Below are 26,463 nucleotides of genomic sequence, written 5' to 3' on the forward strand. Positions count from 1 at the left end.
TTAAACAATAATTGAAGTTTAGGAAAAGAAGGATGGCCGTCGCCGTAAGAGGGGTCCCACTGAGTATTCAGAAAAAGAAAAATCCAAGTTCGAAGACTCTCTGAAGTTTTGTGGCTGAAAATGGTTGCCAACCACGGCCACTGTTGGGTCAACTTTCTATGTGCTTATCTGTGGATATGGTGTTTGCATTTTATAACTACTATTCATTCCGCAATTTATGCAATTGCATCCTTATCTGTAGCTCTTATTAATTTTATTGATTTAATGCTGGTATTCATGCAGTTATTTTCTGTTTGATATTACTCCTCTGATTTTTAATGTATGACCTAATTATTGATTTAATTTTCATCCTAAATATAAGACATATTTCTCATATTTATTAATTTTTTCTAAATTACTTCTATGAATATTTCCTTAACCATAATCAAATAAGTGAGAAAGAAGAGATATTAAGAAAAATAATTACAGTGTTTTTTATTATTATCTTTTGGCAGATAATTTGAAGTTTTTAGCGGGTTCTAGTCACAAGATCAATAATATATCTCATGTCGATGGTTAGGAGGCTGAATTTTGTTTTTGGGGGGGGGGGGGGTAAATAGTGATAATTTTTATTTTTGAATGAAGGATCCTTGACATTCTGCTCTGCTGGATATGACACATTAGCCACATACACTTTGGATTATACAGGGCGGAGGCCGCCCGCACTCCATCACGTCACGTTTGTACTTTGTACTAATCAACAGCTTCACATTAATTACGGGATTAATTATATATATACATCATATCCTGCAATTAGATTATGTTTTCCTCAAATTGAAAAACACACACACATCTAGTTGCACTTGCACCTGATTGCCTGTCGAGAATTGAGATAGTGGTTATATTCTGCCGTAGCTCCGTTTGACTTACAATTACAACAACGGAGCATGAGTCAGTGACGACATATAGATAACTGAAAATACAATAATTTTGCTGAGGCATCAAGTCGAGAATCGTGCTAAATTTGCGGAAATGATCATGGACTGAGTATAAATAAAATATTATAAATTTCCTCTTTTGAATCTTGAATCTCCGTAGCGGATCTTATCAATTGGACAAACTTTAATAATAGAAAGCCTTCTTTAGGACACGAGTGAGAGAGAGTGAAAAGCGCAACAAGCGGAAGGAAATGAAGGCATGCCAAGTACTAACATCGTGCAACACTGGCAAAAGCTCAAAACATTGCCACAAAACATTGAAACAGGATAAACATTTAAATTACGGAGTACCCTGACATGATCTGAAGAACTTCAACTGCTATGGACAACAATTATATTTTCCCGCTAACCCGGATATTTAGTCTATAATATCTAATTTCAATGCAGCCGCATTACAAACGAACACGGCTGAAGGGCAGTAATCACTATGTGCATATTAAACGCTTGTACTTCCCCTTCTGGGGACCGGTTTGTAAAGCACAACTGTAACAAATTTAGAACGGAAGCGATGAGTAAATCCCAGTGCCAACACGGATCTTGGGGCCTCACTGTTCTCAATATAAAGATGATTCAAGATCACATTTTCTGGTAACGGTAGTGTTCCCGAAGTGTCTCTACTAGCAGGATAGCTGAGTAGAGTGTGATGCAAATGGGGAGGGAACATAGGTGGATCTCGTGTTTCATCATCACTACCAGGGTACGCGTTGTTATAGCTCGAATCAGGTGATTTTGGAACTTCAAATCCCGCCACAGTTACTTCACCCTGCGGGTAGGTTATACCTTAGACCAACTAATGACAGGTGGGTGCTATAATTATCAGGAACGAATCACTTACATGGTCTTCAGTTGATGAATTGTTCATCTTGCAAAAGGAACCGACCACTAGCAGTGTGTGCGCATCAATGGAACCGCAGCTAAGATTCTGAGAAGCCTGAAGAATACCAATTTCGCCTTTGTAAGCATGCAAAATAAACTTAAAGAACAAGTTCCTGAGCTACGTCCCAAGATAATTGCAATGCGTCTTGTGAACCCAAAACAATAAAAGCAAGCAAGGTTTATATTTTATAACAATTAAGAAAAAGTTGAACACCCCATGTTACATAACAGTGATCAAGTGCTAGGTGAACACAAATTGTTTCCCATTCCCTCGATACATAACTTACAAATCTCCAGCTAAAATATAGATTTAAACCCCTGGATTCAGCCATCACATGTAAGTGGGAGAGGAATAGAAAATGCTTTTCCAGTAAGCCACCTAGACTCCATTAAGTAAAAGCTTTAGTGTATATCAGCATACCGAGAAATTCCTCTTCATGTCTCAAAAAGTACAAGCTTTTCCTCATATTACACCTACTAGAACTTCTCATTAGCTTAAAAATACTTGATTGGCGAATAAACAATCAATCTATAAGAACTTTCTTAATTTATATAGTTCCGCCATAGTTACCATAAGACCAATTTACGAAGGATGGGCAACATGAAATGACATTTTCCCAATAAAGTAAAGGATCGAAACAGAATAAATCAGGATTTACTGAGTTAAGATCAAATCAATCTGCCAGTAAGTCTGCCATCACTTAGGGACTCGTTGCTTCAACTGAGGACATCAAACCCTGCAGTCTACGACTGAAATCCCCAGCAAGTTCCATTTTGCTAAATGTGATCCACAAACAACTGTTTTAGTATTTGATTTGAATATTATGAATATATTTATCTCATGCCAAACTCAAATTTCAAGATAATTCTATTCCAAGCCAAATGAAGCATTCACTGCTATTAAGGATATGATAAAGTTTATACTAAAAATCTAAACACTATGAAAAGGTAAAGGCAAATACAAGTATACAACTCATCAGTTAAAGTCTTGGGTCTTTTGATAAAATTAATGGTCATAAAAAATTATGACAATATGGGATTGGAATTAGAGAGAATGAGGGTACCGTAAAGTACGCAGTTAGAATATTAATACAAAGGCTCATATCTTATCTGACAAGAAGTAAGATAACTGGGGGAAAAGATAGGCACAAAAAAGAAAGAACTAAAGATACATCCAGCCGAATGAAACAGCATAAAGCATATCGAAGGACTCGATCATGTCCATGGACTCCCTATCAAAGACTTCCCCTAAACTGGCACATACAGGTGTGCAGCCCCAGCCCCCAGTCCAATTGAGAACGTAATCAAATTCAGATGAGCCCCTGAATTCTCGAATTAGGGGATCAGCATAGAAAGTAAAATGCACATAAAAAAATTTCTTGGTAGAGAAATAAAAGCAAATTCTCAAGCAAGCTAAAAAATTTGAGCGACAGAAAGTCAGGAATATGAAGGGAAACGTTATTCTGCGTGATACAGTATCATTCACTGGAAAAACCAAATTCCATGAATGAAGAAAACATGATTCAAAAGTGAATTACCTGATGAGAGTCAGGTTCGAACAAATAAGCCGCAAGAATAAGATAAATGGAGGAATTTTATGAAACCTAAGGTTTATCTGTCAAAAAATAAAAGGGCACGATGCAATAGTGAAAGAGTTCATAAATGGAGAAATACTAACAATCAGAGAACAAGCAATCAGAAGGAAAACCCGCAATGGCGCACGGAAGTTGCAGAAACCAAGCCGGGAAGCTGCGAAAGAAACGAGAACGAAGGCCTCCCCCGAAACAATAAGAGCAAAGCTGCACGACGAAATGGCACTTTCCAGAACACGATGATCGTAGGCCTCGGGTTTCCCTGATCAGTCCCCCGGCAACTTTAATTTCGGCCCAATAAGGCCCAATACTAAGGATCAATACTCAGCCACGCGTAAGAGCAAAAATTGAAACTGGAAAAAAGTGAAAATGACATTCGAATGCCTGATGAGAAAGGGAAGATGACATTGAAAGCCTAATTATTACAACTTTTATTACAATCAAGTACCGTGATTTTAGAAATTTGATTAGAAATCCAGATCTTTAGTTGTAATTAACTTTTTCTGAACAAATACTTCAAGATTCGTCTTTCGATTTTTAATTCAACTTTCATTTTTCGGCATTCATGTTCAGTTTTAATTTTTTAATACTCGTTTTTAAAATTTTTAATACCGAAAAGAATTAAAATATTTGCTGAATATTAAAGATAAAATTTTAATAAAGAAAGAATTAAAATATTTGCTGAAATAGTAGAGATAAAATTTTTAATACCGAAAATAATTAAAATAATATTAAAGATACTAAAAGTAAGTACTGAAAATATCAAAATAACGTAATAAAAGCTGAAAATAAGTAATTAGAGATGTTGTTGAGAAATTTAATCCCGGGGAAGAGTCTTGATCTTTCATCTTTCTTTATAATTTTTTAAAGTTAATAATATTAAACTATAATTAATATCCTTGGGAATTTATTAGATGTCATTTTCTCAGTGAGTGACTACTCACTCGTACCCGACCGCACATTTGTCTGTTTAAACGCAAATTATTTAATTTAATATTAACTCTAATCCTAAATATAAAAACTAGTTAACTAATTTAAGTAGATTAAAAAATAAATTAAATTAGTTATTTGTAATAAGTAGGTATTATTTTTCTTAAAATATTTTTGCTAATCAAATTTATTAGTTAAAATTACTATTATTAGAAGAATCATTTTTAAAAAAGATAGATAAATATGAGTAACAAAATAAAATAGTCTTATATTTTAAATCAAATTAAAAATTAAATGAGATCTTATATTATATTAAGCATCGGAGCAGGTAGTATAATATTTTTCTTCCTTTCGTCCAGTTTAGTGCCTATATCAACGCCGTTGATTGATTAAATGCAACATATCTTCTTTTTTTTGCCTTTGTTTTTTTTTTGGGGGGGGACAGGGTGATTTATAAAGGGAAGCATAATTTTGGCCAAAAAAAAATAAAATAAAGGGAAGGATAAAAAGCTTATATCCTCGTTGATCCTAAATATAAAATTTATTTTATAATAGAAAATGTAAAAGACAAAAAAGGGAGGGAAATCGAATTGAGAGAATAGAAAGAAGCCGTGCAACTATAAGGGTACATTGACGGGCTTACACTTGCAAACAACTCCCGGGGGGGTCAATTGCACATAACAGCGTACTTCTTAAAAGATTAAAATGGTAATAAATAAAATGAGGAATTACACAGTTCAAACAAAGATATTTATGGAGTGTTAAAGCAATTTAAATTTCGACGCTATATAGAAACAAAAGTGTTGGAATAAAAGAATTTAACCTGGACATCTCAGGTGTTGGGAAATAAAGCTAACATTTGGATTCAATTTTGTATATATTAGTTTTGGCCAAAATTTCGTACATATTATACTAAGTCTGTTTGGGATAAAAGTAAAAATCTCTTATGAACATATTTTACATAAATCAAAATAAAATCTTTTTATATACTTTGTAAATCATAATTAAAAAAAATCTTTACACTGTTTCAAATCAGTCCACTGTTAGTTCTTCCCAAAAGAACATTATTGTGCGTAATTTGGATAACAAATGAATAAATTATGAGAAGTAAGGATGGGAGGGACAGGACTGACAGGGGAAGCGTCAGTGTTGAGGTTTTATCCCGTCAGGTGGTGACGTCATGGAGGGTGAATCTCCGATTGACAGGTTGGATCATCTCCATTCTCCAATGCCCTTTTGCCCTCACTTGCGCCCCTCCGCGAGCGATCCACGTATACGGTATCTAGTCCACAGACTGCTTTACACACAACTCAATAATTTGACAATTTAATTTTGAGATGTTTGGATTACTGAAAAAAATACTTTTTTATAAATTAAGATAAAATTTTTAGTATTTATTTTATATATTATAAAAACACTTTTAAAATTATGATTTTATTTCTACTTAAATACTTTTGCCTAACTTAATTCCTTAAGCTCTCTCCCCAAATCTTATTAATTTGTATACAACTTAATTTTTGAACGCAGGTGAATCAATTTATTAAATAGAAAGAATTTGAGGAATTAAGATGGAGGAGTAAAATTTCAGGCGAGATTATTAACTAATTAATGATGCTTTTTTCGACATATAAATAATTGGAGGGGTTGAAATGATGGAAAGAATAATTAAAAAATGCAGGGGGTGTCACGTGGGGGAGCAGGGGAGAGGGACCCGGAGGGCACGTGATGGAGCGGAAGGCAGGGTCAGCAATGCTGTCAGACGCAGCGTCAGCCTCAGCCTGAGGCTTTCCTCCATTATCAGCACCCTGCTTCCACCGTTTCAGTATTTTTGTTTCTTTGATCGCTCATCCCCCACCCCTTTTTTTCACTGACAGTGTGTGTGACCAATTAAATTAGAAAGTTCCCGTGAAATTTAGAACCCTCACCAATGTAACACTCAGTTGGGTAAAACCGACAGAATACACACACACACACACACGAGCCAATCTTTGTGTGGAGGTCTGGCAGTGTGTGTGACCAGGTCATGGAACCCTGATTTGGCTGTGTTCGCGGTTCAAGTGTTTGCCCTCAGAAACGGGCGATGAAACGTGAATGAATGCAAACGAACTCACTCTTAGATGACTAGAGCGAAGGAATTCGTGAATTAAGGGCGTAAACGAAGTTCGCGCACTGAATGAAATAGCAATTGGAGTCTCCGTTGCAATGAAATGCATGGGTTCATCTGCACCAAAGGACCATGTAGGAGTTAAGTACGGTCTTCAATATAAATACATAATCTCAATTATTTTGTTACGTATATTTATTATTTTTTAAAATTATTCTTACTAATAATAAAAATAATTTTATAAAAATATTTTAAGAAAATCAACATAAGTTTTTTATAGATAAAGAATTTAACTAACTTTTTTAATATATCTAAAGGAATTTCATGAATGTTATCATAGGGATTTTTTTGGACCTGAGTTACTGTGTCTATAAGGATTTGAAGGAGCCTGTGTTAAAGGGTCAATACCGGGTTGATGTCGCCTGGGGATAGGTGAAAGGTTTGTAAGGATGAGAATTAGCTTTAAAAATAGGTTTTTAAAAGTATGAACGGGAAGAAAAGAGAAAGGGTTGAGGTAATGGAGGCCGAGGTGATGGTGAGGAATGAGATAAAAAAAAAGAGAGGCGGAGAATATTTGATGGTGGGATGGGAGTGGATGAATCGATGGGAAAAAGCAAAGAGGTCGCATCAAATTGTACGGACTGGGCCATACTCCCCTCAGTCAATCCGCCCTTTCACACTACTCAAATTCACAAATATTTCTGGGTTACAGAATTAAACTTTTCGATTTCATCTTTTTTTTTTTTAAAACATGAATCACCATCCCATCTTTACCAACGTGAAAATCATCAATATGAAGTCAAATATATAACATTGACGAGTAAAGTCTAAAGTCAAGATAGAACACAGGCTTATTTTGATTAATTAATATTAGTAAAAGTTATTTTTATTTCAATTGACTTTTGAAAACTGAAATTAAAGCGAAAATCAATCATCACAATCTAATTTATATTTTGGTAGAATTTTATAAAAGAAATTAGATTTGAAAAAAATTTGTTTGAATTATATATTAAAAAATTAATTTCATCGTTTCATTGCTCTTTTTTTTATCATATACATCCCATTATTAATCTTTCTTTTTGTTACAATTGATTTTTCAGATTTTTTTTATATATCCTCTTGTTAAAGGTAATCTTATTTAAAGTACTATCAGGCACTAAATAAAAACGCTTTTTCTAATAAAAATTTAAATATTACTCATCCGTTCCTTTAATACATGACCAATTTTTAAGTTGGTTTTGGTCTTAAATATAAGACCCATTTGTCATATTTATCAATTTTCTCTAAATTATCCATATAGATACTCCATCAAACATAATCAAATAGAAGAGGGAAAGGGGGTGTAAGAAATATGATTATGGTATTTTAGAAAAAATACATTACTTTTCTTCCATTAACTAACTTACCAACTTTCTTAGTTTAATCAAATTAGTTAAATAAATTTTATATTAATAATCGGAGAGTAATTCATTGTGTTGTGAGAGACCAGTTATTTTCATGAGTTTTTATGTGATAACGAGGACAACGTGCGTTTAGTTTTATGAACAGGGAGGACGCAAACGCGTGGTCTCTCAACTTGTGTGGGGAGACATGTATTTGGACATACCCATCAAGCCGAAGCAACGTCCAAGCACAACGTTAGAGGGCATTGTGATTCCAACTTTGTGGCTGGCTTAGCCATTTGAGGGGAATCAGGATGTCCTCTTTCAACTGCTGTCCCTTTTCACTCTGCATTCTTAAAATGCCAATTTCTCTGTGAGTCTCTATCGTTATTCTCACTTTGTAAAAAATAATCTATTGTATTTTTTTTTTATTAAAATACATCCTGGTACTGTTTGCTATAAAGTATAAAACAATAAAAGACATGTATCGTGATGTGATTAATATTGCAAAAATAGTATTTAGTATAAGAGATTATTTATTATGGAGACTAAACAAACTTATATTATATGAGATTAAGGATATCATAAAGGAAGTGGTAGTATTCTCTAATCCTATTTTATGGGTTGCCTAATCCATATAATAAGTAATTATTCAAACAGGACCTAATATCACACGCTCTAAACAATATTATCAACTACATTAAAATTTATTAATAAGTGTTTAACATATCAAAATTTGAAAGAAAAGTCGTAGGAAATTCAAAAAAATAAACGGAGGTGGATAAAATATATACTCCTCGGTCGTCTAAAAAGTTGTTGTATATATGCTTTTCTTTTCAATTTTTTAATACTGATATAAGAAGCGTCACTTGTAATTTTATTACGTACTGTTTCTTAAAGATCAATTTCGATATATAATTAGTGTTTATATACACATAGAAGTTGTTGTAGAAAGTGAGAGATTATTTATCAGTCTAAAATCTAAATGGTCATATTCCACTGCCCCTGGTCCATAGTATAAAAGGTCTCATAGAAAAAAAAATTTGGTTCAAAATGTAAGAGAGATTAACAGGATAATTTATGCTAATTTTTAACTTTCACCCATTATTACAATGAGGAAAGAGGGTTTTAAATACAAAAAAAAGATATAAAAAAATTTCAATCACAATTTTAAATAAGAGTGAAATATATAACTTTTATTAATTTCAAATATATTTAATGATCGTGTATATAAGTGAGTGGAGGGGAAGTACTTCTCAAGCCTCTTTTGTCCTGGACCGTAAATGATTCTTTCGTGAGTGGGACGTTCATGGAAGTCATTAATTAGGGTGTCTGACCGATTCCTCAATACCATCATTTGTTACAGCGATACCGGGTTAGCGTAGGAGTCCGTTTAGATCAATAGTAGAAAAAAAATAATTATTTTTTTTTAATTTTTTTAAAAATAAATTAGAGAATATGAAAGTTAGTTTTATAAAGTACAAAAAATTGTTTGACTTATGGTTAGATAAATAAGTTTTGTTTGCATATATATGATTTTTATTAAATAATGAAAACAATTAAAAATATGAATTTACAAAAATACGATAATTTTAAATTATTACAATTAGAAGAAATTATATTTAATGAATAATAAAATATATTTAAATTAGAAATCATAGTAATGTTAAAATTTAAATCAAAAATATTGCATAATTAATAGGATGATATACTCTGCCACATTTATGTAAAATGTAATATTAAAAATAATATAAAAATTAAAAATTATAAAAGTTATGTTAAAAATTATTTTTACTTAAGAAAATATTAATAAAATAATAGCTAAAAATTGATTGAGAAGTGCAAGAAATACCGAAGATAGGAGCATAAAAATATAAATATGAGGATAAAAAATATTTTTTTAATTTCAAAAGTTGTTTTTGCGTCATGATATAAGTTTCAGATATTTTATAATCATGTTAAGAAAATAACTTTGAACTCATAAACCAAATAAGTTAAAAATTATGACAGACAGCTCTCAAATTCACAGACTGACCCGTCATTCTTTTAAACTACTTTTTGCCCATAAACGCTCAACCAAACAGGTTGAATATCTTCATCATTACGTCACTCTTTGTAATATTATTATTTATTAATCGTTTAGTCCTTCTGCAAGCCGAGGTACTGGTGGGTGGTCATATTTCAGCAGACTAGAGAGAATAATTTCACCGCATTCCCCGTCACCAGTTTTACTTTGGGAGCGAAAGCCTTTGATCTTCACACAAGCACCCTTTTATTAGCAGTCACAAAATTACATGAAGTCCCGTATAAAAGAAAATATATATTATTATTTGTAAGTCTCAATAAAACAATAACAAGTGAGCATATATCATTTATTATCAGAAAACTTGTAATCACAAACTATTCTATTGTTATTAATTTTTTTTAATAATTATGTTTTTTATTTAAAACTTTATGTTCATTCTCCCAAATGTAGAGTTAGATATATTTGTCCTCGGCATTCTATGGATTCATCAAAATAATTCTTTCAGATTTTACGAGATTCACTTCGTTTCAATTCTAATTCAATTTTTTTTGGGTTTTATAAGTGGTTTTTTTTTGTAGAATAAACTCTAACCCAAATTAAAATGAATTAGTTAGATTGTTTGACTCAATTGACACTTTTTTTTGGAGTTTTATTTAAATATCGTACTCATCTTAGGAGGGGAATTCAAACAAATAAATGGTTTTTAGAATAATGAATTCAGTAAATAAGAATTGATATAGTTAATAAGGAGTTGGTTCGCAATCTACATAATCATGAGTTTGAATTTCACTGTCAATATGAGAACATTATTGATGGGTGATCTATAAACACTCTCTGAACCTAAAAACATATTTTGGCCCTGATAAATCTCTGAGACCTAACTTACATAGACTTTAAAATTAAAAAATAATTAATGAATCCTGACTTTATCCATTGAATCAATTTTGTCGGAGCACACTTTACTTAAGAGAACTAATGATTATTGTTTTTTTAAGATAAATTTAATATGCTATACTGATATATGTAAGCAATAAACACAGGTGTGGTTCTCTAAGCTCTAACGTTGATATGCGTATTTTCGGCCATAAAATCGCTTGTGTGTAGTTATAACTTCCGTCTTCTGCCACTTTTGCTGCCATAAGTGTAGGCGATACTATGGCCAGTAAAAGGAGTCAACTAAGGAGATAAACCTTAAATAAACACTAGGGCTTGAGGGAAATTAAGATGTGCCATAATACATCAGGTGCAGTAGGTATAGATACAGCTAAGCTTCAACCAATGGGAATAAAGAGGAAGCAGAAAATGGGAATAATTTTTTCCACCAATGAAGCAACCCGGTGCCCTCTTTCCTCGGTATATATAATAGACGCCTTCTCTTCTGCTACTGTTACCATACCAAGTCGCTCCTTTCTCTTCCTGCTCTTTCTGCAGCTGAGGCTTAGATCTCTGGTGTTTTCCTTCATATTTATGTGCTATGCTTATATCTGCACCTTTCTTCATCCTTCAGGCTCTCCTTCTTTCTGCCCACTTCCCTTACCTGGAGTTAATATTTCCTCGATGGGACTGTTTCTTTAGGTTTCATGCTATCCCCAGCTTCTTCTACATCTTCTTCGTAAAACACTATAAAGGAACGTGCTCATCCGACACAGTCAAACTCTGGTCTAGCTGGCTTTGAATTAATCCCGTTCAAGTCTTCATCGATCTTTTGTGTTACTGCAAGTATTCATTTTTGTCTCTGAAGACTTTTTATTTTTTTTTTTTGCTTTGATTTGTCCTAGAGAGGTTGGGGTCTCCCGTGGTAGCTAGATTCCTTCCGGATCACAAGGCCTCGCACGTGTTCCAAACATGTTTGAACCACTGGATATAGGCCACATAGTAAAAAAATCTGCACATAAATCTATAGTTAATTGCCCTTGTTTCTCTGTTCCACTTGGTTCTGGTGTCCCTTTTCTGAACTTCTCTTTTAACCCGGTGATGAAGACCTATTTAAATTTTCGTCGATGCCATATATATGTGTTCTTTTGGATGAAAATGAAGGGAAGCAACAGTTGCATGGAGGGCCTGTCAGTCGTTGTTTGCGGATGTAGCATCATCAAGATTCACAAGCAGATGCGGGTACGATCGATCTATACTGATCTCTGTGAGTGCCAAAGCCATAGTCCTTTGGAAGTGAGAATCTTGATGATGCTGCATCGGCCATAAACGGCTTTAAGGTAAACTATGGGCACTATTGATTAAAAGGGAAAAGATAAAAGGTAGAGAGGGAGAGGCACACATAATTCAGACCTTCAAAGACAGTGTCTGCTCCGCACAATTAAATATCAACAGGTGACTCTTCCCACTTTCCTTTCTGTCGTTGTCAGGTGGGATTTAATTATATTCTCATTTCCAATTCAACTAATACCAATTTTTTTAAATGTTAATAGTGGCACATCAACGGATGGCCTGGCCTCGCTTCTTATGCTTTATTTTTACACGATGTATAGCTCTCTTCTGCCTTTGCTGCAGACAATCCTAGGTTATCAGATGCAGCTATTTTGCAGGCTGATCGGTTAAGTGGCTATTAGGTCTTTTGCGTGCTGAGCGACTTCACAGATCTATCATATATTTATATCAGAAATATAGAATGTTTCAGTTTCCTGATCCAGGCCCGGAGAAATCGCTCCACCTAAATTAAGAGGGATTTAGAAATTGATCAGGGAGAGAATTCAGATCTATTCTTGAGGTGAGTACCGGCTACTCTATACTATTATTTTTATCTTTCTGATTGGCAGAGAATTGGCTAGTGCTGATTTGCATACTAGTTATGCTTAGTAGATGATGATGCTTTATGGATTTAAGTTATCTTTTGATTCAGATTCTGTATATCTGTGTGGCACTACTAGTTTTCTGGGCTTTTGGGGGATCCTGTCCTCGTCACACCTGTGTAACATGGAATTATTATATTGTATAAAGTAGAAATTAAATATTTCCGTTTAAGTAAAACAAAACGGGATATTCCTCCAAATGGTTTTGCGTCCCCGTAATTAAAAAGAACATTGTAAGTTGAAGCCGAACTTGGGAATTGGATTTGCAGATGCCAAATCACGGACATTTTCTTAAGTCGATGTGTTTCCCGATCCACAGGTTGGGTTTAGCATGCACCAATAATAATATGGGACATGCTTTTGTTGGGTCAGGGGTGGACCAGCACAGCCAGATGGAGATCATATATAGTTGGATGCTCTGTGTTAGCATATACTCTATGAAACGTACGTATGGATGAGATATCTCTCAGTTCTTGTATATTATTCACCTTTTGAATTTAGATGTGCATATATTGTGCTAAAAAATAAAAATAAAAATGTCTTTTCAAGCATTATACACCTGTGACTGTGTGTGTTCAGTCTATTCAAGATCATGAAAATCTGTGTGCACCCATCACTCTCTACTCTCTAGCTAGCCTTGGTTCACATATTCTTCTGCGCTTAAGACGGTTTTGCCTTGCATATCGTATACGTTTCTGTGACTCTAAGCACACCCAAATGTTGAAAAGTAAAAACAGTGGAAGAATATAATATGTAAATATATAAGGTCACCGACCATAATCCTCAAATCTTCTCGATCATAAATAGGGCAATATCTAATGTTTTTTCTTGGATTTTTGGTATCCAATATGCATTGGATGACAGTGTTGTCTTCGTGATATTCAAGGGCAGCTAGTTATATGTTACCATCATATTTGGAGCAATATTTTTCGCATTTAGGTCATGATACTAAGTGGTATTATTTCAGGAGTGGGCTTTTAGATATAAGCTGAGTCAAATAATTAATACAGTGGTTGGTCTGAATGGAGTACATATGGTCACAGGGAGCAGCTTGCACAATCTTTTAAATTGAGTGGTCTCTTCTGAACTAATCGAGTACTCTGGCAATGCCATCAAACACATGCACTCTTTGTGGTTCCCAGATGTTTAAGTTGCATGTCAGCAATTCAATGATTCAAGAATCCAAACATATATATGCACATTTCCTCATCGTGGTAATTGGTAAAGTCAGTACATGCATGAATGGTGCAACTTTTCTCAGGACTTCGTATGCAGAATTCAACTGTCCGTACACACTTGTTAATGAGAGCTCATCATATATATATATGCAATATATTAATTGTTGGTTATGTTTATGTGTGTTGTATTAAATTTGTAGGTCTTTTGTGGTTAAGTACTTCTGCATGCAATAGAAGCAATTAACCGTTGAAGATAACAATTGCTTTACTGCTACACGTAAGCACATCGAATAGTATTCTGGATATAACAACATGTATAGATCTTATTCGTTCACAAAACATTATTCCCACACAGCCTTATCTGTGTGTGCGCGTATATAAAGGCTGCGATGCATGCAGAGCGCATTTGAACTGCTTACTTGGCCCCATGTCGTTTGATGTGATGATGAGATTGTGACTATTGGTTACTGAAAACCCATACTCATAGTTTTCAATGAAGACTGGTTAATATTTCATCGTGATCGCGTTGCAGAGGTAGCTAGCTAACTAGATAAGCTGATCGGACGTTTGGCCTCAAAAGGGACACGTCCACATGCCTCGATTTTCTGCATTTGGTGCATTGATCCATCATCTAATAACCGGTGAGTATTAACGAGATCATGGACCACAAATGGGATGCTTACAGTCTGTGCGTACGTAATTCTATTTTGCTGGCCATGCAGGACTATAACTTTTATAAATAAGATGGCATGATAACTATCGCTGGTGAGAAAGGAACCTTTTGTTCTCTGTATTTGTGATGGATTCTGCTTATGCTGCATATCAGTGAGAAGGACAATTTAAACTATGAGATACATATCCTCCTAATTATATAACCACCAGATTCTGAGTTTTCAATCAGCTATGCCAGTGGTTTCCACAATTCTCTATTTTCTTTCCTGTGAGGTTTGCTTTGCGCACCCCTTTTTATTTGCTGATGATGAGCTTTGACAGGTTGTGCTTCGTTACCCTTTTGAAGGCACCAAAGCCTTCCCCCCATAATCACCATATTTTGATGCAACCTCGATCAGACAGAGCCTAGCGTACAAGTTGAACAATATCACAGGCTTAGACATGGAAAACGAGGAGAAAATGAAAGAGCACCGTAATGGTGGGGGGTTTGAAATAATGTCGTACATGCGCAGATGCAAGCAGGGATGGCAGAGATGGAGCCAAGAATGTAACGTAAAATTTAATGGGCTTCCACGATGCAGATAAAGTGCTGGATGAATGATGAATGGTGTGTGAGAGAGGAAGAAAGAAAAGGAGAGAGAGAGTTTGAGTGAGAAAGAAGAAGAGGGAGGGAGATGGGAAGGGTTTTGGGAATTGGTCCCCAGTGGCAGAGAACGGCAGGCTGGGTGGGTGTACATGTGGCAGGCATGCAACTGAAGGACAGTGATGGACCCCATTCGCTAGATCTTTTCAGACAACACAATCCCTCCCTGTTCCCCCCACATTTCAATAATTATTCTGCCCTCACTCCCCACCCCACTCCTTCCCTTCCCTTTCCCCTTTTCCCTTTCCCCATCGAGTAAACCATTATTTGCACTTACAGGACTTCTTTGTATTCACAACTAATAAGTACGTTTATATAAATTGATATAAATTTTTTTACATATATTTATTTCAAACAAGCCCATATTAGACTATTGAGTTGGAATTCCAGTTGAGGTAACACCCAATAGAAGATAGTTGTTCCTATATTTGAAGTTGTATTGAACTCTAACTAATTCTAATTCGAGTTAGGCTGGACATCAAACAAAAGATCCTTCTTAAGAGTATTTCAAGTCATATTACCATAGTAGGCTATAGTTCGGATTCGAGTTGGATTGGACTATAAATAAAAAAAATTCTTTTAAAAAGATATTTTTTCTATTTGCACTTGCACAAGAGATGTTATGCTCAGTGTTGAATTCCCTCCACTCATATTAACATTTATTAGTTTATTTTAATTTCCAATTCTCCCTTGACCTTTCGACCACTTTAATTAGTCTCATCAATACAACTAAACCCGGTTACCCTTCGGCCTTGTTCGTTATGGAATTGTTACTGTCAGTCTTTTAAATGATTCAATTGAGAAACGGTGATTTCCAAAAAGAAAAATATTAATCATCATACAAACCGAACCACTTGAGGATTCCTTCAATTTGGTTATTTATGTCGACAATTTTATTGACAAGTCATATCATAAACATTTAATTAATGTGCATATATGCCAAATTATAAATAAAACACATTCCTCAAGTTTGATCTGATTATACGAACTAAATACTTTTTAAGGAAAATTAGATGGATCGATTTAATTATAAAACGTTTGAACTTTGAGAATTAAATTAGAAATAATATCACCCATAAAAAGCCATGATTTTTTATGGAAAAATTATTACTTTTACTAAAATGATGTCATGTCAAGAGGAGAGAGAGTAAACGCCACCTCCCATACAATCTCTGTTCTTTCCTTTGCGTGGGCGTTCTCTCGATCATATTTCTACAGTCCGCCAAATGCTTCTCCACGAAGTACAATGTTACCGGTTCAGTTATTGTAGCCTTTAATTTATTTGCGTACTACTTAACTGGTTTTTAATGCGAACATCATTTAATTAATTTGAATTAATTAATTAATAAATAAATATTTAATTATAATAAATGTCATATGATCTAATATAAATCATGAGTTTACAAGTTAAATAAATCAATTTAAAGAAAAATAATAAAATGAGAAAAAATGATCGATCAAAATTAATTCTCTAACTTTTGCATTCAGAGTTAAAAAGTATTTAGTTGTTTGTTTTTTGAAAAGAACTTTTTCAAAAATAATTTTAAAATACCATTAATTTACTGAGACAGAAACTTAATTCCAATTCTAGAAAAGCGATTACAAATCCACCTGGGAAATTATCAATTTCTCACGTACATGGCGTAGCAAGCTAGCCTTTGACCCCCAAAAAAAAAAAAGGTTGTAAGCTAGTCACAATCAGTGTCAGCCCAAATAACTTTGTAATCGTTGGATCATCACTTACAGTGCTTAAATTAGAAGAGCCAGGTTTGATTCTCTGAATTCTGATCACCATAATATAATAATTAATACAGTTAACAAAATTTTATCGGCAATTTATTGCGTTTTGGTGCCAATAATGTTTGCACCTCGGTATCTAAATTCCATAACGTCCCAGTAGTTTCATCCCATGGAAAAGGCACCGAAACAGCCAAAAGAGGATGGATTTGTTGGGGAGGTGAAAACTCGCTATTGTTATATGCACGATGGAGTCGGGAACACCATTACTGTTATTATTTTGAAGGGCCCAAGGGGCCGAAAAAGAACTTAATTTTAAGAAGAGTACGATAAAAGAAAAACTGTACAGCTACCTTCGAGGAGCACCAGAAAGAATGGGATCAACGACAGCGGATCCATGCTCTCCGAATGCTGGAATACTGAGAGAACGTCTTCCCAACTTGACTTGGCCAGAACCTGGAGGAGGCAGACTCTCCTCACTCTTCTCCATGAGCATAGAGTAATAAGAACACATGGGCTCCAGCGTTGGCTCGCTTCTAGTTCTAAGGAAGAGATCCAGGTTCTCTTGATCACAATATTTATTCCCCGAAACCGTGGTAAGCTTCCTCTCAGAATCCTCTTCCTCATCTGACTGGTACCCATTTTCCTGCATGTCTTGCATTGCCAGATCGTCATAGTCTTCATCAGACATATTAGATTCCTCATCCACTGAGCCTACCTGTACCCAGCAAAATGAAGTTTTCGTTACAACAGAAAGGACCCGAAAAAATATTCCTATTAAATTATTTATCCTTTAGAAACGGTGCTTTTACAGAAACTCTGCAACTTAAACCATCCACTGGCAGTAAGATCAGCATTCTAGCACCCAGCGGAATGTTGGGAACTCTGCTCTAAGGTAAATTTCCTTGCATGAGGATATGAGAACTCTACCTCCTCATCGTGTCGTTGCTCCCTACCATCACTCAAATCGTCATCACTGCCCCCCTCTGGTGGATCATCAATCTCTTCATCACTACCATGCACTGAAAGCTCCTCCTTGAGCTGGAGTAATGGAAATCCAAAATTAAAGCTAGCAGACGAAGCTGAATAATTGTTATAAACCCAAATTCATAGATTTTCCCCATTATGTTACAAGAAGTTAATTTTCATATTCAACCAAGGAATTTATTGGCAGGATGTTCAAGTTACCTCTTTTGCAGGCCCATCAGAAAACCTGGGTGAACTGCAGCCAGATGAAAGATATCTACTACCTGTTTCGGTCCCGTCAGCCCTTGACTCATCAACACTTCCAGCCCGACTAGTACCACCATCGCTGGGCCATGCACTGATCCCATACAAACCAAACTGAAGATTTACAGGTTCTGCCTTGCTAATTTGTAATGGTCCATACATTGGATTTCCTATTCCATTCCATGATCCATGGCCCCTAACAGGCTTTCCATTATTGTCAACAGAATTAACAGGCCAAGCCTTTGCCACAGATCCATCAGTATTAACAAGAGCCATCAGATGCCGTGAAGAACCTTTTCTCTGTATCAACTGAAACATTCCTTTAGAGCTCAAAGAATTGGCTGCACACTGGTTCCTATATTCCTCATCAACAACAGACACAGTACATCTGATGGGATCATATAATTGTTCACCAGCCTCACGCCTTCGAAGACAGCTGAAAACAGTAGCATGGATGGCTGCTACGCTCTTATCAACATTTGTATTGTTTATTTTGGGAACGAAATACTTGTCAGCACGCTTACAGAGATAATCCTGGATTGTTCTGATGTTACGAATATATTTCACATATTTGTTTTTAGCTGGGTCCAGAGTCATATACTTTGCTCGTACAGCAAATCGTTCCAGGTGCTTGTCCTCATTTGCAATATATATCATGAATGGTATGATTGAAGGATGCTTCTTCATTAGCCCCATCTGCATGAGGAATAAGTAATTATCAAGCGAATATACTATCATATACAAGAAGAAGGAAAAGAAAGATGTATCAAAGAAATCAAAAGATATATCAAAGAACTCAAATGTTAACTGTTAACATACGATAAAGTTGAGGCTCAAGTGAACACCCTCGACAACAACTGATTCTTTTCGTTCTTCCCAGGCAGTGATTAGTCTATCAAGACTATCAATTACCATCTCACTCTGTGCCTTGTATCCTTCAATAGCCATTTGTTTTCGACTTAGCAATTCGGTGGTACCAGAACCCACCTCTGATTTCTGTGCATCAGATTTTCTAGAGCAATGATCCACTGTTATTTCATCCTTTTGAACTGATCGTGACACAACAGCCAGCTTTTTTGCTTTCCTTCTGGCCTTTGCTTCTGCAACTGCTACAGGATCCAAGCACTCTCCTGCATGATAGGTAGAAGCCCATAACAAGGGATTTTCCTTCTCATCAGCAAAACTTCTCATCATGTGCCTAATAGAGTCGGTTGATATTACTGTTGTGATTCCTAGCCTGCAACCCTGAATAGAAGTATAAATGGTTCTCATGATGATAAATATATGTTCTCCTTTTTGATAATCCTAGTATCACAAATATATTACACCATTGTGTATTCATAATTGCAATATTACACCATTGTATATTCATAATTGCAAAGTCGCTACTATTTTCTCTGTAAATACATACCAGCAATGCTGACAAGGTGGATTTGCCGCAGCCGCTAGTGCCACACAACAACACTGTTACTGATTCCTTCCGTTCCCTAATTCTGCCATCGAAGAAAATATGTGTTAAGAAAGAAGCGAATTGTACTTCATATCATAAAATAACCACCTCAAGGTCAATTATTGAACAAAAGCATTAGGGACTTGTTAGTCTCTCACTCCTCTTGATTTTCGGCATGCTAGTAAACAGAACCAAAACCGTAGCAGGAAGGGGGAACTCTTTTAAACCGGTAACTAAAATCCAAGTGTTATAATTTAGAATTGCGCGAATAAAAGTCTCTATTTTGAGTTCCTTGAAAGTCTATTAACCAGATTTGACACAAATTGAACGAGCAGTATTCTGATTATGGAAATAGGAATTCGAAGAAGATACCACAGGATTCAGAGCATATCTTTAGAGGCACCACAGTTAATCAAGTTGATCTTGGCAAGAACCAACTTCAAGTCATATTTATCGCTGGTTACTCTATTCAGGTATGTCACATTTAATGGTTAGATTTGACAACTGGCTTAGAGCACAAAGATATTTAAAGAAATGTGAAGATCAAACAGCTTGTATTCAAGTCTAACGCAACCATCCAAGCATATGCCATTCACTTTTACATATTGGTAGGAAGAGAACAAAATCGTAATGTGCTGGGCTGCTGGCACCAAAATAACTTGTCATTTCGCCCTCTTCTTTGAAGAATAGCTTGATCATAGTCACACCAGCCACGCACCGCACAATAGCTATTTTTTTCCTGTTCAGGTATATATCTTATATGGTCTTCGAGCAAAATAAAATGATACCATACCTGCATGCTAGAACTAAGTCTGCTCTCTGGTTGGGACCCACATACTTATACTCAGTCAAAGCATCGCAAACAATATCTAAAAATTTTCCCTTCGAACAAAGGCAGTAGTGCGCTTTTTATACAATTCAAATGGCACACTCTTTGTTTTCCCTTCTTTCCCTGGAAATAACTGGTTCATGCCATCTGTTTTACCAAGGTCAATATCATCACGATGACCATCTGCTTTCTCAAAATTTTCCTTTGGAGCATGCAGATCTGATGCGATCATTCCATCAGGCATCGTAGATATAGCAGAACTCTCACTCCTTATGATTTCGAAAACCCTTTGGCTGATCTGGTAAAATGAAGGCATATTCCAGTGTTAATAAATGAAAGCCAGCTGGTGTCATCAAATGACAAAACATGAGCTTTCTCTAATTACTAAATTAAATCGAGGAAATAATAGGGAAAACAGGAATAAAAAAAAAAATTTAAAGGGCAGCTGCAGAGCAACTCAAATATATAGAGTCCAATTTGGTTAAGAGTGATATTTTATGCACAATAAACTCTTCCAATGCTTTAATAAAAGGATCGGACATTCTTCCCGCCATGAGTGATGGGAGAACAAACGGACGAGAAAATAAAATAAAATATACAGCACGAAGGTCGTTGAAATGATATGAATGATAGATGGGCAGCGTAAGACAAAAAGTACATGCGCTTGAGTCAGTCAAGAACATAGAATTACCGACCAAACCGGTCCGTCTCGTAACACAACAAAAGAGTTCCGATGATTTTGGCTAAATTTTCACTACACGACGCTAGGCCCAGAAAAGTTATATTAAAAACACAGAGAAAAGAAACCAGATCGACCAATGTAGATGAAGCAAAAACCTTCCACCAATTGAGGGAGGCGTCAAAACACAAGACAAAAACTCTTCACGAGGAATGAGAAGGAAAAGAAACAACAGTAATAGTTCTGACGGTCAATAAATTAGAAACGGACAAAAGAATCACAATACAGATGAGTGAACTGAACTATTAAGATGAACACGAACATATGACATGTGCTGTGCATACCTTAAAAGCATGTCGCGCTTTGCATCCCATGAGCTGCAGAGTACTCTGGAGAACAGGTCGTGAATACCTGAACGACTCCCTATCATTATCTTTCTTATCAACATCGTCCACCACCACAATGAACAGTATTTTTCCCACCTCAGCCATGCCTGCACATTGACACGGCAGAATGAATCAGAAAAAGGATTGCGCTCATGCAGAGAATAATAGGAATACCAAAACGAACAGTAAGCGAAGGACAGAGACTGACAAGGGAAAACGACATTTACGCTAAGTGGACCCGTAATAAACGCGTTTAATAATAGATAAACCGGGGACAAATGACAGAGAAGAAAAGAAAAAGAAACGAGAGCGAGGAGACTTAACGGCAATGTGAAGGCTGGGACAATGAGGAGAGGACTGAAGGAACGAAATGGGAAAAGAGAAGGTCTCAGAAAGCGGTGAAAAAGCGAGGCTGGAGAATGCGGAGAGATTGGGGGGGCGCGGTGGCCATTGTGGATTCTGAAATCTGAGCGACTCAGGGTTGGTTTCCACGCATCCAAGCGAACAAAGCTCCACGAGTCGAGCCGCTCTGGTTTGGATGTTGCACCGCCGCTTTCTCGCTCCGGAATCGAAATGACTGATTTGGCCTTTGGGTTCGGCAAGATTTTCATCTTCCCTCTCGGGGGCGCGCTTCTTTTAGCGGGAGAATCCGCCGGTGGGCCCTGCCTAAGCTTAAGGGATCAAGGCGTTGTAGATTCCGTAATTTCTCTCAACAAGTGGGACCCCGTCAAGCCTTTATGATTCGCGCTCGCCTTGTTTATTCATCATCCTTTATGATTAAATCTGAGACGGATTTCTCTCCTGTCCATGCTCGTATTTGCCTTTTTTTGAATTGTTTGGGCCGAAGATATAAACAACTGATTTATGATTTTAATTCAATCATAATCTTATTTGCCAAAAATGCAATACGAGCGTATAAAATCTTAACCGCTATCGAGACCCTGCCCCACTTTACCACGCGAGATAGTACTGGCGATCGTTAATTTTGGTTCTGGTCAACAGTGGTTATAATTGGTAACCAGCTTTGATGTATAATAAATGTTTGAACTTTTGCTTCATTTCATGTTTGCCATTATGGACAGCTGAAGCAGGTAGCCTCAAGTGGGCGATCGGTTAATCTCTCCCGAGTTCTGTTCTGTGAACCGAGTTTGGGCTTAGGATTGAAGAGCGCAATGGAAGGAAGGAAAGGTGGAGATAGGAGAGGGATGCACGTGTTGATGAACGCTGGGGAATTGCAACACGTGGAGAGTGGGTCCTACCTCCACGCACACATCCCCCGTCGATCGGCCCAAGGAATGAGACGTCACTCCCCAATCCATTTCCAGCTCCTTCAAACCCTTTTGCCTTGCCCCTTCCGTTATTATTCACTTCTCTATGTATGGAATGAGGCCCCAACACAAACGCTCCTCACCGTTCAGGCTTTCCCCATTACTCCCAATCCTATATCCTTTACTGCTGACAGAATCGACAAAATTACAACATCTTGAGAGTATTAAATGAGAAAATAAGCAAATTTCTTTGTTTTAGGGGGAAAAAAAAGATTAACGTGCGATTACTCATAGAAGAATATAATGGTTCGAATAATGAAAGAGCGCATATATATATTTATATATATAACAAAGGATGAAGGAAAAGAAGGAAGGCGTAGGTAGATTAAATAAATAAATGAGAAAGGATTGGGCAACAAGCGTGTTAGGGGGAACTGATTCGGAGGGGACGGCTCACCTTGGCGTGGGGCTTAGTAAATGTATAAATGGGAAAGCAAAGGACGTTGGTGGATTGCCGTTGACGACTAAAAGTCTAAAACTGTCCAAACATCCCAAAAAAAAAAAAAAGCTGCCATTGTTAATTCATAAGTACTGATTCTGCCTGCAGCATTGATTCCATACACACTATTCTTTGAGTATTAAGGTATTTAGCTTCTTTCATTTTGTTTTCTTCCCTCTTCGATTCCGCCCATATCTGTCGAATCCTAGGCTCGGGCCTTGTTTCTATTAATATCCGTGAAAATGAATTTTTATATCAATTAATTTTCCTTTGAAAATTAAAGTTTAGGTAAAATCAATGTAATGCGATTCATTATTGGAATAAATCTTAAATCAAATGTATTGAAAATTTAGTTTCCAAGTGTTTAGATCTAGCAAAGCTAGAAGCCAAAAAGGGGGAAAAGAATTTATTCGAGACCTCATCCCGAACATGCACTCTGTGGCTTTTGTACGTAAACGAAAAAACTCAGAGTGATCTTCAGTTGATTAATTAAGACATAACGATGAAGTGTTTAAAGAGGTCAATGCCTGCGCTGACTGAAGCAGCTCAACGCGCTCATCACAGTGAGGATGCCGTTTCCATTTATGATAACCCTTCATTATTCACGAACTTCACAAATATCCTCAATATAATGCAGATCTATGTGCTGATCCTAATTACTAGTAACCTTGGATCTTTTTTAATTCTCATCACCGTTATATGTAGATCAATTAATTCAATAGCTCCATCTTGCATTATTATCATGACACACACACACAAACTAATAAAAGCAAAAAGAGGAAAACACAAAGAAATTAAAAGATGGTGCCTAATTATATTATTTGAAAAGGGGAAGTGGAGAAGGAGAAGAATATATACTTTGTTAACGTTTGACGGCCAAGAACATTAGCTTCTCTCGCTTTTCCGAGATGACAAAGAAAAAGGAATAATCGTTAGTAGTGAACATATACTGACTCCAAAAACAATGTATGTCTGTGTGTGTGTGTAATGAGAGATATGTGGATCTAGAAGCAACAAAAGCTTTTTGTGTAGCAGAGAGCACAGCCATAGAGCGGAGAAGCTGCAAGTTAGGAACAAGGCATGCTTGGTGCAGCACACTGACAAAAGGCATGTGGGAACCCAGTATCATATCCAACAACAATACAATTCTTCAACTTGATAGGGACCATCTCCTTAGTGCCTTTTCCCTCTGTCACTCTCACATATTGTGACACTGACACATGCGATATTGCAGCATTCACGTTCATAGGGTCCGGATGTAGATTTCACCCACCAACAAACCTAAACCATCAAATTAAAATGGAACGTCTCCTTTAATTTGGTTTTCGTGTATATGCTTATTTCATTTTAAACGGAGCAAAAGAAGGGGGGGCAATCGGATTAAATATAGTCCGTTATTTTACACCTCATTCTTTCCGACGGTGTATGTTTGTGGGTGGGGACTCCGCCTTTATTTATTCTTTTGATTCCGACACCCGACCTTTAGCTTTCAAAAACACCGGTTTTTCACTGTTCACATTTCACACCCATGATGTATCATTAAAGGTCTGCCAGTTTTCCTTTTCAAGGGGGGAAAGAAAATCTCTAGCTCCCTAGGCTCCACCTCTTCCTTGGCTTCCTTTCTTCTCATGTGTTTCAGCAGTAGAAACTTGAAAGACCGCGCCCTCCATTTTGTCCTTTTTAATTTTTACCCTTTTACTTTTTTAATCCACGATAAACAAGTTTGAATGTTTTCTGAACCAGTGTGTGGTAGAGGCTCATATATCGGCACTCTTCTTAGCTTTCTTTCTCGAAAGAATCGTCCCTTGGGGTTCTCGAGCCAAGGTTTCGGAACATGACACAAAGTTTTGTCTTTTTGTTTTTTTTTTCTCCTTTGGAGGGGGGGTTTGGACTTTGGAATGCTTTAAAAAGCAACTCTTCGAAGTCAACGGCAAGAAATATGGAATGCTCTGCCTTCCGACCCTTTTTTCCCCCTCTTTTGACCAGAAGGTGATTGAATGCTCTGCCTCATATCGTTAGTTTTTATCTGTGACAAAGGGCACTTATACAGTCACGTTGTGTTTTTCACAGAAGTATGCCTAATAATCAAAATCAACATAAGGTTATTCATAAATAAAGAACTGAAATTTTTAAAGTTGTTGTGGGAAGCCAAAATTATTTTTTGAAAATTGAAAAATATATAATAACTAACATAACCGTGGGTCATAATTTACCCCGCTTAATACTCACACATGGAAAATTTTTACGGCAAAGGTTCTCTCCATGTACTAAAGTCTAAATTTCTTATGTGTAACGACTAAACGAGGTAAATTATTTATTTTATAGACAATTTAATCATTACACAATTTTTTGAAATCTTCGGTGAAGGATCTTTGATTTTGCAAAATAATTTCATAACTTTAAAATCCTTATATATATATATAAATAAATTGTCCTTAAGATGATTCTTCCTTTGCTTTTCCGCGTCCTTGTATGTTTATTCAAAGTTCTGCTCTTACTTATTTAAGATATATTCTTGGAAAAAAGTTTATCTAAAATGTCATCATAGGATCCGACGATCTCTATTCATCCGTCCTGGAGGAGTCCAAATCGCCAGGAGACATCTGAATCCACGGATCCTTATTGCATAAAACGCAGCTCTCGGCGGGCCGAGTTGGGAGCTAGGGTCAGTGCGACTGGTTGGTTGACCTATAGTCAAATGACCCACCTTCACATAGGGTCGCCAGTCCCAGCTTTGCATCAGTTACTCCCCCTTGTCCCGTTCCCCACCCCCTCCTCCTATTACTGGCACACGCTAGTCATTCTCATAAATATACTTCAATCCTTAATATAAACGTAAGTATTCAGTTAATTTTACTTTTATATTTCTTATTTTTTTAAATTACTTTTATAAATCCTCTTCTAACCATATAACCATAATCAAGTAAAAGAAAAAAAAATTAAAAATAATTATGATATTTTTAAAAAATATAATATTTCTTATAATTGACTTACATAACTTTATTAATCTAATCAAATTAATTAAATAGATTTTATACTAAAAACCAGAAGTATTTTCCATAAATCCAAATAAAATTTCTCATAATTTAAAAAACTACTTACCCATTCGCGTTTATTGCGTCTGACTGATGCCTGAGGATCCTTGAAGCGAACATCAAGCCACTAACGTGTTATGCCACGCAGGTTTCTCGTGTAATA

The 26,463-nt window shown here is 36.0% G+C and overlaps 1 protein-coding gene, 1 long non-coding RNA gene and 1 pseudogene across 10 annotated transcripts; 1 reads left to right on the plus strand and 2 right to left on the minus strand.

Annotated features, from left to right (window-relative positions):
- Positions 1 to 1,203: 1,203 nt before the first annotated feature.
- On the minus strand, positions 1,204 to 3,705 carry LOC114716157 (SNF1-related protein kinase regulatory subunit beta-3). 6 transcript variants are annotated; one of them, XM_028901087.1, is made up of 5 exons: positions 3,562 to 3,685; positions 3,392 to 3,468; positions 2,513 to 2,603; positions 1,813 to 1,908; positions 1,204 to 1,740 (listed from the first exon to the last, which is right to left on the minus strand). In XM_028901087.1, exons 4-5 carry the CDS (start codon positions 1,837 to 1,839, stop codon positions 1,414 to 1,416), a joined length of 354 nt encoding a protein of 117 aa, XP_028756920.1. In that variant the 5' UTR covers positions 1,840 to 1,908; positions 2,513 to 2,603; positions 3,392 to 3,468; positions 3,562 to 3,685; the 3' UTR covers positions 1,204 to 1,413. The 6 variants fall into 6 exon arrangements, with proteins under 6 accessions (XP_028756920.1, XP_028756921.1, XP_028756919.1 ...); XM_028901088.1 differs by lacking the exon at positions 2,513 to 2,603 and having other exon boundaries at positions 3,392 to 3,457; XM_028901086.1 differs by lacking the exon at positions 2,513 to 2,603.
- A 7,599-nt stretch (positions 3,706 to 11,304) lies between these two features.
- On the plus strand, positions 11,305 to 15,666 carry LOC114716165 (uncharacterized). 4 transcript variants are annotated; one of them, XR_003737595.1, is made up of 3 exons: positions 11,305 to 12,612; positions 12,964 to 14,513; positions 14,595 to 15,666. It is a non-coding gene; the product is annotated as an uncharacterized LOC114716165 (long non-coding RNA). The 4 variants fall into 4 exon arrangements; XR_003737597.1 differs by having other exon boundaries at positions 12,964 to 14,149; positions 14,405 to 15,666; XR_003737596.1 differs by having other exon boundaries at positions 11,305 to 12,215; positions 12,314 to 12,612; positions 12,964 to 15,507.
- A 1,470-nt stretch (positions 15,667 to 17,136) lies between these two features.
- Positions 17,137 to 22,057, minus strand: LOC114716160 (P-loop NTPase domain-containing protein LPA1 homolog 1-like; annotated as a pseudogene).
- Between the last annotated feature and the right edge of the window lie 4,406 nt (positions 22,058 to 26,463).

The sequence above is a fragment of the Neltuma alba genome, unplaced genomic scaffold (genome assembly GCF_004799145.2).
Source record: "Neltuma alba isolate B1F8T4 unplaced genomic scaffold, ASM479914v2 tig00011646_pilon, whole genome shotgun sequence".
NCBI classification, from domain to species: domain Eukaryota; kingdom Viridiplantae; phylum Streptophyta; class Magnoliopsida; order Fabales; family Fabaceae; genus Neltuma; species Neltuma alba.

Coding starts and splice junctions, on each gene's coding strand:
- LOC114716157 (XM_028901085.1), bottom strand. Junction 1,741..1,812: donor ATTCATCAACTGAAGACCAT/GTAAGTGATTCG, acceptor ACCTACCCGCAG/GGTGAAGTAACTGTGGCGGG.